The sequence below is a fragment of the Acanthopagrus latus genome, unplaced genomic scaffold (genome assembly GCF_904848185.1).
Source record: "Acanthopagrus latus isolate v.2019 unplaced genomic scaffold, fAcaLat1.1, whole genome shotgun sequence".
NCBI lineage: Eukaryota > Metazoa > Chordata > Actinopteri > Spariformes > Sparidae > Acanthopagrus > Acanthopagrus latus.
This window is the reverse complement of record NW_023504088.1, coordinates 1-12,500: the sequence shown is the minus strand read 5'-3', so window position 1 is coordinate 12,500 and position 12,500 is coordinate 1. Positions and strand designations below refer to the sequence as shown.

Genomic DNA, 12,500 nt, shown 5'->3' with positions numbered 1-12,500 from the left:
GGACACACAGACAGAAATTGTGTTTTTTAACTCTTACTACAAATGCCAAAATGGCTCAAGTTTTCACCGTCAGTGCATTCACACAATGAACTGTTTATTTAAATCACTGGTTCTGGTCTCTGACAACAACAGCACTGAAGATTATCTACTCCTACATACTCTGTCACGTGATTAGTCAAATCAGCTTTCTTTATCCAGTCAAGATCAAGCACACCTGACATAGTCACTAGCCGTTATTACACAGAGCATCAAGCCTCTAATTTGCCCGTCCTTTTGGCGGCTCGATCCCAAGTTTTAGACAGAGGGCGGCAAACTGGGGGTCTGTTTCAGTCCGCCGATTTTCCGCCCTGGAGGGTACACTTATTTCCGCCTCAACTGCTATCTAAAACCAAGGCGGAAATATCCCGGCCAGTGAGTGAGAGGGGTGGAGGTGTCAATGACCTGCACTGTTGTGTGACCCACAACAGAGGAGTTTTAAAACCAGGAAACAGCTGATCACAGCAGTCAGCCCATCACTTCATCCGCGGACATTAAGATCAACAACTGGACAGCTGCAGAGATCACAAGCTGGTAAGAACGGTTGCTAATTTCAAATTAAAGCCCCCCGCTAAGAACCCATTTCTAAACTCTGATAGGGTGCAATGTAAAGCTCTTATTTTGAAGACAAATTCGTTGTCACTGTTCACAGTCCAACTTCAAGCTTCACGTCACGTCACATGTTATGCCTACCCCAGAGGCGGCTTTTGGAAAAGGAGGAATATTATGCCTCCGTTTTAGAAAGACAGGCCAGCAAATTGCCGCCCTTACCTTGAAACAAATGTGCCACATGTTCTATCTAAAAAGGGCTACTGATTGTTGATAGTGCAGGAAAACAAAGCATAAGTGGTCCTGTGGGCAATGAAGACCTGAAGGAACCCTAACTCCCAGAACCACCACAGTACTTTGACTGCATTGATGGTACCCTCACCTCATCTTTCTCATGGCGCATCATCAAATTTGTACTCTGAATTTGGCGCTCCCCATCAGAGTGGCAGACATCAGTTTCTGACACATCCTTCTTCATGGGCTTGTGCTTGAAAAGACATATCATCAAATTTGTACTCTGAATTTTGTTTTTAAGGTGCTTATACGTAGAAAATGGGTAGTTGTCTCCTGCTCAAATATCTTAATGGGTAAAGCTACTCACCATTGCTTCATCATGGACCGTCACTCCGTGTGCAATGGATCCAGCCTCCTCTGACTTCTCTTTCTGTGAGTGACACAGCTTTTTAAAGATAAATCATGACAGTTTTTACACTCAAATGACACATGGACAGAAATGGGGTTTTTACTCTTTCTAAAAATTGTAAAAATGACCGTGAAATGTTCTACTTCTATATACTCTGCCACTTGATTAATTACATCGGCCGAGCGTTTACAGTTGTTTACAGTTGTGCTTCCTCAACAGCTTCAGATACACCAGTCTTTTTTATAAACGTTTCCTCACCTGTGCACTGCCCCGACAGCTTTCTAACGGCCAGGACACTACACTCTCATGATTTTTGGCAAGCCATGTACGAGGAGGGAGTTCATCCTGCAATATTTCATTGCTGAATTCCTCGTCATTCTTTTTTCTGCAGTAGCAAGTGGCTGCGATGATAGCGATGATGATGAGTACAGTCACAGTGACACCTACTCCTACTGCTACATGTCTATAGTTCACAGTTGGCGGTGCTGTGAAACTGAGGATAACCTCACAATCCTGCACGCCCACGAGGCTTTCGACTGTACAGAGATAGCTTCCAGAGTCATGCTCTGTGACTTTATCTAAATACAAGTCACCTCCTGTCCTGTCAACAAAGGCACCATGAGGCAACATCCTGTTCCCGCTTTGTTTTGACCATCTGTAAGTGAGAGGGGGACTACCTTTTGAGGATCTGCACCGCAGCCTCAGATCTTGATTGGCCACAGGTTGACTATCTATGTAACACTTTGGCTTACTTGGCCTCTCCATTACTGTCAGGATAAATATTTTTAACCCGAGTTCAGGTAAACATCTGACTTTGCACTGGTAGCTGCCTGTATCTTCAGGCTTCAGGTCACGTCACATGTTATGCCTACCCCAGAGGCGGCTTTTGGAAAAGGAGGAATATTATGCCTCCGTTTTAGAAAGACAGGCCAGCAAATTGCCGCCCTTACCTTGAAACAAATGTGCCACATGTTCTATCTAAAAAGGGCTACTGATTGTTGATAGTGCAGGAAAACAAAGCATAAGTGGTCCTGTGGGCAATGAAGACCTGAAGGAACCCTAACTCCCAGAACCACCACAGTACTTTGACTGCATTGATGGTACCCTCACCTCATCTTTCTCATGGCGCATCATCAAATTTGTACTCTGAATTTTGTTTTTAAGGTGCTTATACGTAGAAAATGGGTAGTTGTCTCCTGCTCAAATATCTTAATGGGTAAAGCTACTCACCATTGCTTCAGCATGGACCGTCACTCTGTGTGCAATGGATCCAGCCTCCTCTGACTTCTCTTTCTGTGAGTGACACAGCTTTTTAAAGATAAATCATGACAGTTTTTACACTCAAATGACACATGGACAGAAATGGGGTTTATACTCTTTCTAAAAATTGTAAAAATGACCGTGAAATGTTCTACTTCTATATACTCTGCCACTTGATTAATTACATCGTCCGAGCGTTTACAGTTGTTTACAGTTGTGCTTCCTCAACAGCTTCAGATACACCAAGAGACAGAGACTTGCACTCCATGTATTTTGCATACATATTTGAATATACTCACAGGCTTCAGCGCCGCCATGACTTCGTACTCACTCTCTTCATTCTCAGGCTGGAACCATCTGTCGATTTCCTGCATAACGACCCAGTGTTCCTTTTGACACAATACAGAACATGATTAGATCAATTTAACGTCTTGAAAGACACCTTGTGTGTTGCTTTGAGACAATTTAAATTGTGAAATGTTGCAGTTCATGAACAAAAAGGATTTAATCATGAGTCACTGAACTTGTGCCACAATTGGCCAACAGACATGTGAAAGTGTCTTTTTTATAAACGTTTCATCACCTGTGCACTGCCCGACAGCTTTCTAACGGCCAGGACACTACACTCTCATGATTTTTGGCAAGCCATGTACGAGGAGGGAGTTCATCCTGCAATATTTCATTGCTGAATTCCTCGTCATTCTTTTTTCTGCAGTAGCAAGTGGCTGCGATGATAGCGATGATGATGAGTACAGTCACAGTGACACCTACTCCTACTGCTACATGTCTATAGTTCACAGTTGGCGGTGCTGTGAAACTGAGGATAACCTCACAATCCTGCACGCCCACGAGGCTTTCGACTGTACAGAGATAGCTTCCAGAGTCATGCTCTGTGACTTTATCTAAATACAAGTCCACCTCCTGTCCTGTCAACAAAGGCACCATGAGGCAACATCCTGTTCCCGCTTTGTTTTGACCATCTGTAAGTGAGAGGGGGACTACCTTTTGAGGATCTGCACCGCAGCCTCAGATCTTGATTGGCCACAGGTTGACTATCTATGTAACACTTTGGCTTACTTGGCCTCTCCATTACTGTCAGGATAAATATTTTTAACCCGAGTTCAGGTAAACATCTGACTTTGCACTGGTAACTGCCTGTATCTTCAGGCTTCAGGTCACGTCACATGTTATGCCTACCCCAGAGGCGGCTTTTGGAAAAGGAGGAATATTATGCCTCCGTTTTAGAAAGACAGGCCAGCAAATTGCCGCCCTTACCTTGAAACAAATGTGCCACATGTTCTATCTAAAAAGGGCTACTGATTGTTGATAGTGCAGGAAAACAAAGCATAAGTGGTCCTGTGGGCAATGAAGACCTGAAGGAACCCTAACTCCCAGAACCACCACAGTACTTTGACTGCATTGATGGTACCCTCACTCATCTTTCTCATGGCGCATCATCAAATTTGTACTCTGAATTTTGTTTTTAAGGTGCTTATACGTAGAAAATGGGTAGTTGTCTCCTGCTCAAATATCTTAATGGGTAAAGCTACTCACCATTGCTTCAGCATGGACCGTCACTCTGTGTGCAATGGATCCAGCCTCCTCTGACTTCTCTTTCTGTGAGTGACACAGCTTTTTAAAGATAAATCATGACAGTTTTTACACTCAAATGACACATGGACAGAAATGGGGTTTATACTCTTTCTAAAAATTGTAAAAATGACCGTGAAATGTTCTACTTCTATATACTCTGCCACTTGATTAATTACATCGTACCGAGCGTTTACAGTTGTTTACAGTTGTGCTTCCTCAACAGCTTCAGATACACCAAGAGACAGAGACTTGCACTCCATGTATTTTGCATACATATTTGAATATACTCACAGGCTTCAGCGCCGCCATGACTTCGTACTCACTCTCTTCATTCTCAGGCTGGAACCATCTGTCGATTTCCTGCATAACGACCCAGTGTTCCTTTTGACACAATACAGAACATGATTAGATCAATTTAACGTCTTGAAAGGAACCTTGTGTGTTGCTTTGAGACAATTTAAATTGTGAAATGTTGCAGTTCATGAACAAAAAGGATTTAATCATGAGTCACTGAACTTGTGCCACAATTGGCCAACAGACATGTGAAAGTGTCTTTTTTATAAACGTTTCCTCACCTGTGCACTGCCCCGACAGCTTTCTAACGGCCAGGACACTACACTCTCATGATTTTTGGCAAGCCATGTACGAGGAGGGAGTTCATCCTGCAATGTTTCATTGCTGAATTCCTCGTCATTCTTTTTTCTGCAGTAGCAAGTGGCTGCGATGATAGCGATGATGATGAGTACAGTCACAGTGACACCTACTCCTACTGCTACATGTCTATAGTTCACAGTTGGCGGTGCTGTGAAACTGAGGATAACCTCACAATCCTGCACGCCCACGAGGCTTTCGACTGTACAGAGATAGCTTCCAGAGTCATGCTCTGTGACTTTATCTAAATACAAGTCACCTCCTGTCCTGTCAACAAAGGCACCATGAGGCAACATCCTGTTCCCGCTTTGTTTTGACCATCTGTAAGTGAGAGGGGGACTACCTTTTGAGGATCTGCCACCGCAAGCCTCAGATCTTGATTGGCCACAGGTTGACTATCTATGTAACACTTTGGCTTACTTGGCCTCTCCATTACTGTCAGGATAAATATTTTTAACCCGAGTTCAGGTAAACATCTGACTTTGCACTGGTAACTGCCTGTATCTTCAGGCTTCAGGTCACGTCACATGTTATGCCTACCCCAGAGGCGGCTTTTGGAAAGGAGGAATATTATGCCTCCGTTTTAGAAAGACAGGCCAGCAAATTGCCGCCCTTACCTTGAAACAAATGTGCCACATGTTCTATCTAAAAAGGGCTACTGATTGTTGATAGTGCAGGGAAAACAAAGCATAAGTGGTCCTGTGGGCAATGAAGACCTGAAGGAACCCTAACTCCCAGAACCACCACAGTACTTTGACTGCATTGATGGTACCCTCACCTATCTTTCTCATGGCGCATCATCAAATTTGTACTCTGAATTTTGTTTTTAAGGTGCTTATACGTAGAAAAATGGGTAGTGTCTCCTGCTCAAATATCTTTAATGGGTAAAGCTACTACCATTGCTTCAGCACTGGACCGTCACTCTGTGTGCAATGGATCCAGCCTCCTCTGACTTCTCTTTCTGTGAGTGACACAGCTTTTTAAAGATAAATCATGACAGTTTTTACACTCAAATGACACTATGGACAGAAATGGGGTTTATCCTCTTTCTAAAAATTGTAAAAATGACCGTGAAATGTTCTACTTCTATATACTCTGCCCACTTGATTAATTACATCGGTCCGAGCGTTTACAGTTGTTTACAGTTGTGCTTCCTCAACAGCTTCAGATACTCCAAGAGACAGAGACTTGCACTCCATGTATTTTGCATACATATTTGAATATACTCACAGGCTTCAGCGCCGCCATGACTTCGTACTCACTCTCTTCATTCTCAGGCTGGAACCATCTGTCGATTTCCTGCATAACGACCCAGTGTCCCTTTTGACACAATACAGAACATGATTAGATCAATTTAACGTCTTTGAAAGGACACCTTGTGTGTTGCTTTGAGGACAAATTTAAATTGTGAAATGTTGCAGTTCTATGAACAAAAAGGATTTAATTCATGAGTCACCTGAAACTTGTGCCACAATTGGCCACAGACATTGAAAAGTGTCTTTTTTATAAACGTTTCCTCACCTGTGCACTGCCCCGACACTTCTATCTAAACGGCCAGGACACTACACTCTCTATTGATTTTTGGCAAGCCAATGTACGATTAGGGAGTATATCTCTGCAAGTCTGGTGATTCATAGAGAGATCTGGATATAGGATATGCCTACGGTCATTCTTTTCTCCTGCAGTAGCAAGTGCTGCGATGGATAGCGATGATGATGAGTACAGACACAGTGACACCTACTCTTACTGCTACATGTCTATAGTCACAGTTGGCGGTGCTGTGAAACTGAGGATAACCTCACAATCCTGCACGCCCACGAGGCTTTCGACTGTACAGAGATAGCTTCCAGAGTCATGCTCTGTGACTTTATCTAAATACAAGTCACCTCCTGTCCTGTCAACAAAGGCACCATGAGGCAACATCCTGTTCCCGCTTTGTTTTGACCATCTGTAAGTGAGAGGGGGACTACCTTTTGAGGATCTGCACCGCAGCCTCAGATCTTGATTGGCCACAGGTTGACTATCTATGTAACACTTTGGCTTACTTGGCCTCTCCATTACTGTCAGGATAAATATTTTTAACCCGAGTTCAGGTAAACATCTGACTTTGCACTGGTAACTGCCTGTATCTTCAGGCTTCAGGTCAGTGATGTTTATCGAGGCATCTCCATTTTGGGGCTCAGGCGATGTGAAGTGGAGTCTCCCCTTTAACGGATCATATAAATGATTATATATCTGGCCTCCAGTATAATGGATAATAAGCTTGTCGTCTTCTGCCCTATTTGGAGGCACAATGCTCCACTCTATTTCTCTGGGTTGGCAGTTCTCAGAAGCAACAGCAAACTCGCAATTAAGGGTCACAGCTGAATCTAAACCCCCATAATAGTGCTTAATGTGTGAGATTATTTCAAGAGCGGGTGTTGGTCGTGTGGTGAAAAGGAATAATATTCCCAGGACAGGCCATAGTCCAAACTTTGTGGGAAGATTTCTTGAGCTCATCGGGGTTGGCAGGTGACTACAGCGTGGCTTCAATATCAAGCTGATGTGCTTGGGGATAGGCTGCAGCTTCTGGCTCACTTTCTGGGTTGCACTGTAAAATAATAGGGTTCAGTTAGGGCATAGTGCATAAGAAAATGTTGAATTAGCTGTGTTTGACCAGGCTGAAATAAGTGTGGGTTAATCAGCTTGAGGGAAAAAAGCTGATATTCTAAGTATCTCTTTCCTTGTGTTAAATATAGATGAGTTTGAGTTTTTACAGTCGAGGATACGTTACGTTAAATGTGGGTGTCCACTTATCGTTATGCAGAAAAAAATGGACAGTTTTCAGCTCCACCTCCTCCAAGTTTAGCCCAGACATTTAACACTAAACAACCCTTCGGCAAAAAAGAAACACAAAGTTGAGGAGTACAATTTGCAACTTAACTTTTACCTGGAGATGAGCTGCTACTCCTGTAAATTTAACGAAGGGTGTCGAATGAAGCAGGAAATTCCGTGAAGAAGGACCTTAAACCTGAACTATATGACTCAAGCACATGGGAAAGGAGCCTCCACATAAATTAACAGCAGCCAATCAGAGCAGACTGCTTAACTACCTGATAACTACCTGATGCCACAGACAGGAGGGGGGAGGGGGAGTGTGACGCAGAGTCTACCGAGATGATGGGTGGAAGGAATGAAAGCACTTAGGTAAGAAGCCTAACTTTTTATAAGTGACTACATAATTTAACAGCTGTACAGACCAGGAAGCGCTAGATGTGGAGCTGAAACTTGTACAGTCGAAGCTGTCCATTTTTTTCTGCATAACGATAAGTGGACACCCACATTTAACGTAACGTATCCTCGACTGTAAAAACTCAAACGGGATGTATGGTGCTGTTTTGTTTAACCCAACTTTGGTATAATATTGCCATGAGAATCATGCACCCAATTTACTGTATAGTGGTCTATTTATATTGAACATGAGACAGTATATATTAATAAATCAAACAATTCAAACTGTCCATTCTTTCTGTATAATTATAATCGGACACCCACTTTTACTGTGACATATCCTATATCCTCTACTCTATAACTCAAACGGAATGTATGGTGCTGTTTTTTATATCCTAACTTTGGTATAATATTGCCGTGGGAAGCATGCACCCCACTTACTGTAAAGTTGCCTATCTGTATTTAACACAAGGAAAGAGATACTTAGAATATCAGCTTTTTTCCCTCAAGCTGATTAACCCACACTTATTTCAGCCTGGTCAAACACAGCTAATTCAACATTTTCTTATGCACTATGCCCTAACTGAACCCTATTATTTTACAGTGCAACCCAGAAAGTGAGCCAGAAGCTGCAGCCTATCCCCAAGCACATCAGCTTGATATTGAAGCCACGCTGTAGTCACCTGCCAACCCCGATGAGCTCAAGAAATCTTCCCACAAAGTTTGGACTATGGCCTGTCCTGGGAATATTATTCCTTTTCACCACACGACCAACACCCGCTCTTGAAATAATCTCACACATTAAGCACTATTATGGGGTTTTAGATTCAGCTGTGACCCTTAATTGCGAGTTTGCTGTTGCTTCTGAGAACTGCCAACCCAGAGAGATAGAGTGGAGCATTGTGCCTCCAAATAGGGCAGAAGACGACAAGCTTATTATCCATTATACTGGAGGCCAGATATATAATCATTTATATGATCCGTTAAAGGGGAGACTCCACTTCACATCGCCTGAGCCCCAAAATGGAGATGCCTCGATAAGCATCACTGACCTGAAGCCGTGAAGATACAGGCAGTTACCAGTGCAAAGTCAGATGTTTACCTGAACTCGGGTTAAAAATATTTATCCTGACAGTAATGGAGAGGCCAAGTAAGCCAAAGTGTTACATAGATAGTCAACCTGTGGCCAATCAAGATCTGAGGCTGCGGTGCAGATCCTCAAAAGGTAGTCCCCCTCTCACTTACAGATGGTCAAAACAAAGCGGGAACAGGATGTTGCCTCATGGTGCCTTTGTTGACAGGACAGGAGGTGACTTGTATTTAGATAAAGTCACAGAGCATGACTCTGGAAGCTATCTCTGTACAGTCGAAAGCCTCGTGGGCGTGCAGGATTGTGAGGTTATCCTCAGTTTCACAGCACCGCCAACTGTGAACTATAGACATGTAGCAGTAGGAGTAGGTGTCACTGTGACTGTACTCATCATCATCGCTATCATCGCAGCCACTTGCTACTGCAGAAAAAGAATGACGAGGAATTCAGCAATGAAATATTGCAGGATGAACTCCCTCCTCGTACATGGCTTGCCAAAAATCATGAGAGTGTAGTGTCCTGGCCGTTAGAAAGCTGTCGGGGCAGTGCACAGGGTGAGGAAACGTTTATAAAAAAGACTGGTGTATCTGAAGCTGTTGAGGAAGCACAACTGTAAACAACTGTAACGCTCGGCCGATGTAATTAATCAAGTGGCAGAGTATATATGAAGTAGAACATTTCACGGTCATTTTTACAATTTTTAGAAAGAGTAAAAACCCCATTTCTGTCCATGTGTCATTTGAGTGTAAAAACTGTCATGATTTATCTTTAAAAAGCTGTGTCACTCACAGAAAGAGAAGTCAGAGGAGGCTGGATCCATTGCACACGGAGTGACGGTCCATGATGAAGCAATGGTGAGTAGCTTTACCCATTAAGATATTTGAGCAGGAGACAACTACCCATTTTCTACGTATAAGCACCTTAAAAACAAAATTCAGAGTACAAATTTGATGATATGTCTTTTCAAGCACAAGCCCATGAAGAAGGATGTGTCAGAAACTGATGTCTGCCACTCTGATGGGGAGCGCCAAATTCAGAGTACAAATTTGATGATGCGCCATGAGAAAGATGAGGTGAGGGTACCATCAATGCAGTCAAAGTACTGTGGTGGTTCTGGGAGTTAGGGTTCCTTCAGGTCTTCATTGCCCACAGGACCACTTATGCTTTGTTTTCCTGCACTATCAACAATCAGTAGCCCTTTTTAGATAGAACATGTGGCACATTTGTTTCAAGGTAAGGGCGGCAATTTGCTGGCCTGTCTTTCTAAAACGGAGGCATAATATTCCTCCTTTTCCAAAAGCCGCCTCTGGGGTAGGCATAACATGTGACGTGACGTGAAGCTTGAAGTTGGACTGTGAACAGTGACAACGAATTTGTCTTCAAAATAAGAGCTTTACATTGCACCCTATCAGAGTTTAGAAATGGGTTCTTAGCGGGGGGCTTTAATTTGAAATTAGCAACCGTTCTTACCAGCTTGTGATCTCTGCAGCTGTCCAGTTGTTGATCTTAATGTCCGCGGATGAAGTGATGGGCTGACTGCTGTGATCAGCTGTTTCCTGGTTTTTAAAATCCTCTGTTGTGGGTCACACAACAGTGCAGGTCATTGACACCTCCACCCCTCTCACTCACTGGCCGGGATATTTCCGCCTTGGTTTTAGATAGCAGTTGAGGCGGAAATAAGTGTACCCTCCAGGGGGAAAAATCGGCGGACTGAAACAGACCCCCAGTTTGCCGCCCTCTGTCTAAAACTTGGGATCGAGCCGCCAAAAGGACGGGCAAATTAGAGGCTTGATGCTCTGTGTAATAACGGCTAGTGACTATGTCAGGTGTGCTTGATCTTGACTGGATAAAGAAAGCTGATTTGACTAATCACGTGACAGAGTATGTAGGAGTAGATAATCTTCAGTGCTGTTGTTGTCAGAGACCAGAACCAGTGATTTAAATAAACAGTTCATTGTGTGAATGCACTGACGGTGAAAACTTGAGCCATTTTGGCATTTGTAGTAAGAGTTAAAAAACACAATTTCTGTCTGTGTGTCCCTTGAATTAAAAAAAATCTCATGATTTATCTTTAGGAGCTGTGTTTCTCACAGAAAGACAACTCAGAGTTTGGATCCAGTGAACATAATGCAACATCCAGGGGTGAAGCAGTGGTGAGTAGGGTTAGGGTCAATGTAGTGTCGTGGTTCTGAATCACAGTGTGGTAGTCTGAACACTTCTTATGCATTTGGCATTTCTAGTAAGAGTAAAAAACCCAAATTTGTGTTTCATTTTTAGGAGCAGAAAGCAAAGTCAGAGATTGGATCCGGTGACAATCATGTGATGGCCCATGGTGAAGCAATGGTGAGTATTATTATGCAGGCTTTAGTGCGGCGTACATGAGTTACAGTCGAGCTTAAACCCAACAATTCTGACAGAAGATTTGTGGATCTTGGTAGATTTCACTGAACTTTGCTGAGCAGAAACCTTTCTTTCTTAGACACTCTGAGAGCCCTTACATGTGAGCTTGTTTAGTTTATTTTGAGAATGGTCATATTTCCTTAAAAAAAATTATTGTTTCACTTATGTGTTACAGCCAAAAGAAGAATAAAGACCGAGTTACAAAGTAGGATGAGGACATCCAACTTTCATGTTCTTTAGGAAGAGCAGAATGTTCATGAGGTTTTCTGTGTTTGAGGAAGAAAACAAGTTTTTGTGTAAAATTCTTTATTCAATGTTCACATAGAATTGAGACATTTTGAATGTTTATATTTTCAGTGAAAAACACTGAGTTACAAAGGAAGGGGAGGACACCCTAATGCCACATTGTTTAGGGAAGAGCAGAGTGCTCTTGAGGTCTACTGTGTTTCAGGAAGAAAACAATGTGTTTGCTAATAATTCTATATTAGATATTCACATAAAATGGAGACATTTTGAGTTTGTGTCTTCTCACTATAAAAGACTGAGTTACAAAGGAAGGGGAGGACACCCTAATGCCACATTGTTTAGGAAGAGCAGAGTGCTCTTGAGGTCTATTGTGTTTGAGGAAGATAAAAAATTGTTTATGTAAAGTTTTTATTAAATGTTCACATAAAATTGAGACATCATGTATGTGTATCTTTTCACTATAAAGACTGAGTTACAAAGAAGTTGGAGGACACCCACATGCCACATTGTTGAGGACAATCAGAGTATTCTTGAGGTTGTGGTTCAGTATTCTGAATGGTTGGGTCATTGTGAGTCTTCTTGTTCGAGTTTGACAGTTTTGGAGCTGGAATCAATGTTTTTTTTTTTTTACATTAAAGGATCTTAAGGGTATATGCTGGGTGCTTTGTCTTTATATACTGAGAAGATGGTCCAAATGACCTTCTTAGATTTGGCATCAAATGTAGGTGACTTCCTGTTGTGGTATACAGGCAAATCCTGGATCAGGAGTGTTCAGCAAAAGAAACACCAAGTCAGTACAACCATATCTGTGTGTTGAATGAG

General features: G+C 42.6%; 1 protein-coding gene and 1 pseudogene across 12 annotated transcripts in view; one reads left to right on the top strand and one right to left on the bottom strand.

The window, feature by feature from the left end:
- The window catches only part of LOC119016390 (coxsackievirus and adenovirus receptor homolog), an 8,833-nt gene extending 1,039 nt beyond the window's left edge, over positions 1-7,794 (bottom strand). The window contains exons 1-7 of one of the 12 annotated variants that reach the window (XM_037092178.1): positions 7,662-7,794; positions 4,373-4,462; positions 4,043-4,120; positions 2,788-2,877; positions 2,459-2,536; positions 1,187-1,264; positions 968-1,072 (exon numbers count right to left, since the gene is read on the bottom strand). In XM_037092178.1, coding sequence (XP_036948073.1) covers positions 968-1,072; positions 1,187-1,264; positions 2,459-2,536; positions 2,788-2,877; positions 4,043-4,120; positions 4,373-4,447 — 504 coding nt within the window. In that variant the 5' untranslated portion in view covers positions 4,448-4,462; positions 7,662-7,794. Of the gene's footprint in view, positions 1-967; positions 1,073-1,186; positions 1,265-1,486; positions 2,047-2,458; positions 2,537-2,787; positions 2,878-4,042; positions 4,121-4,372; positions 4,463-4,656; positions 5,087-7,661 lie in introns of those variants that run through there. The other 11 variants (XM_037092166.1, XM_037092169.1, XM_037092168.1 and 8 more) reach the window with 11 other exon arrangements.
- Positions 7,773-11,850, top strand: LOC119016392 (annotated as a pseudogene).
- Positions 11,851-12,500: the final 650 nt, after the last annotated feature.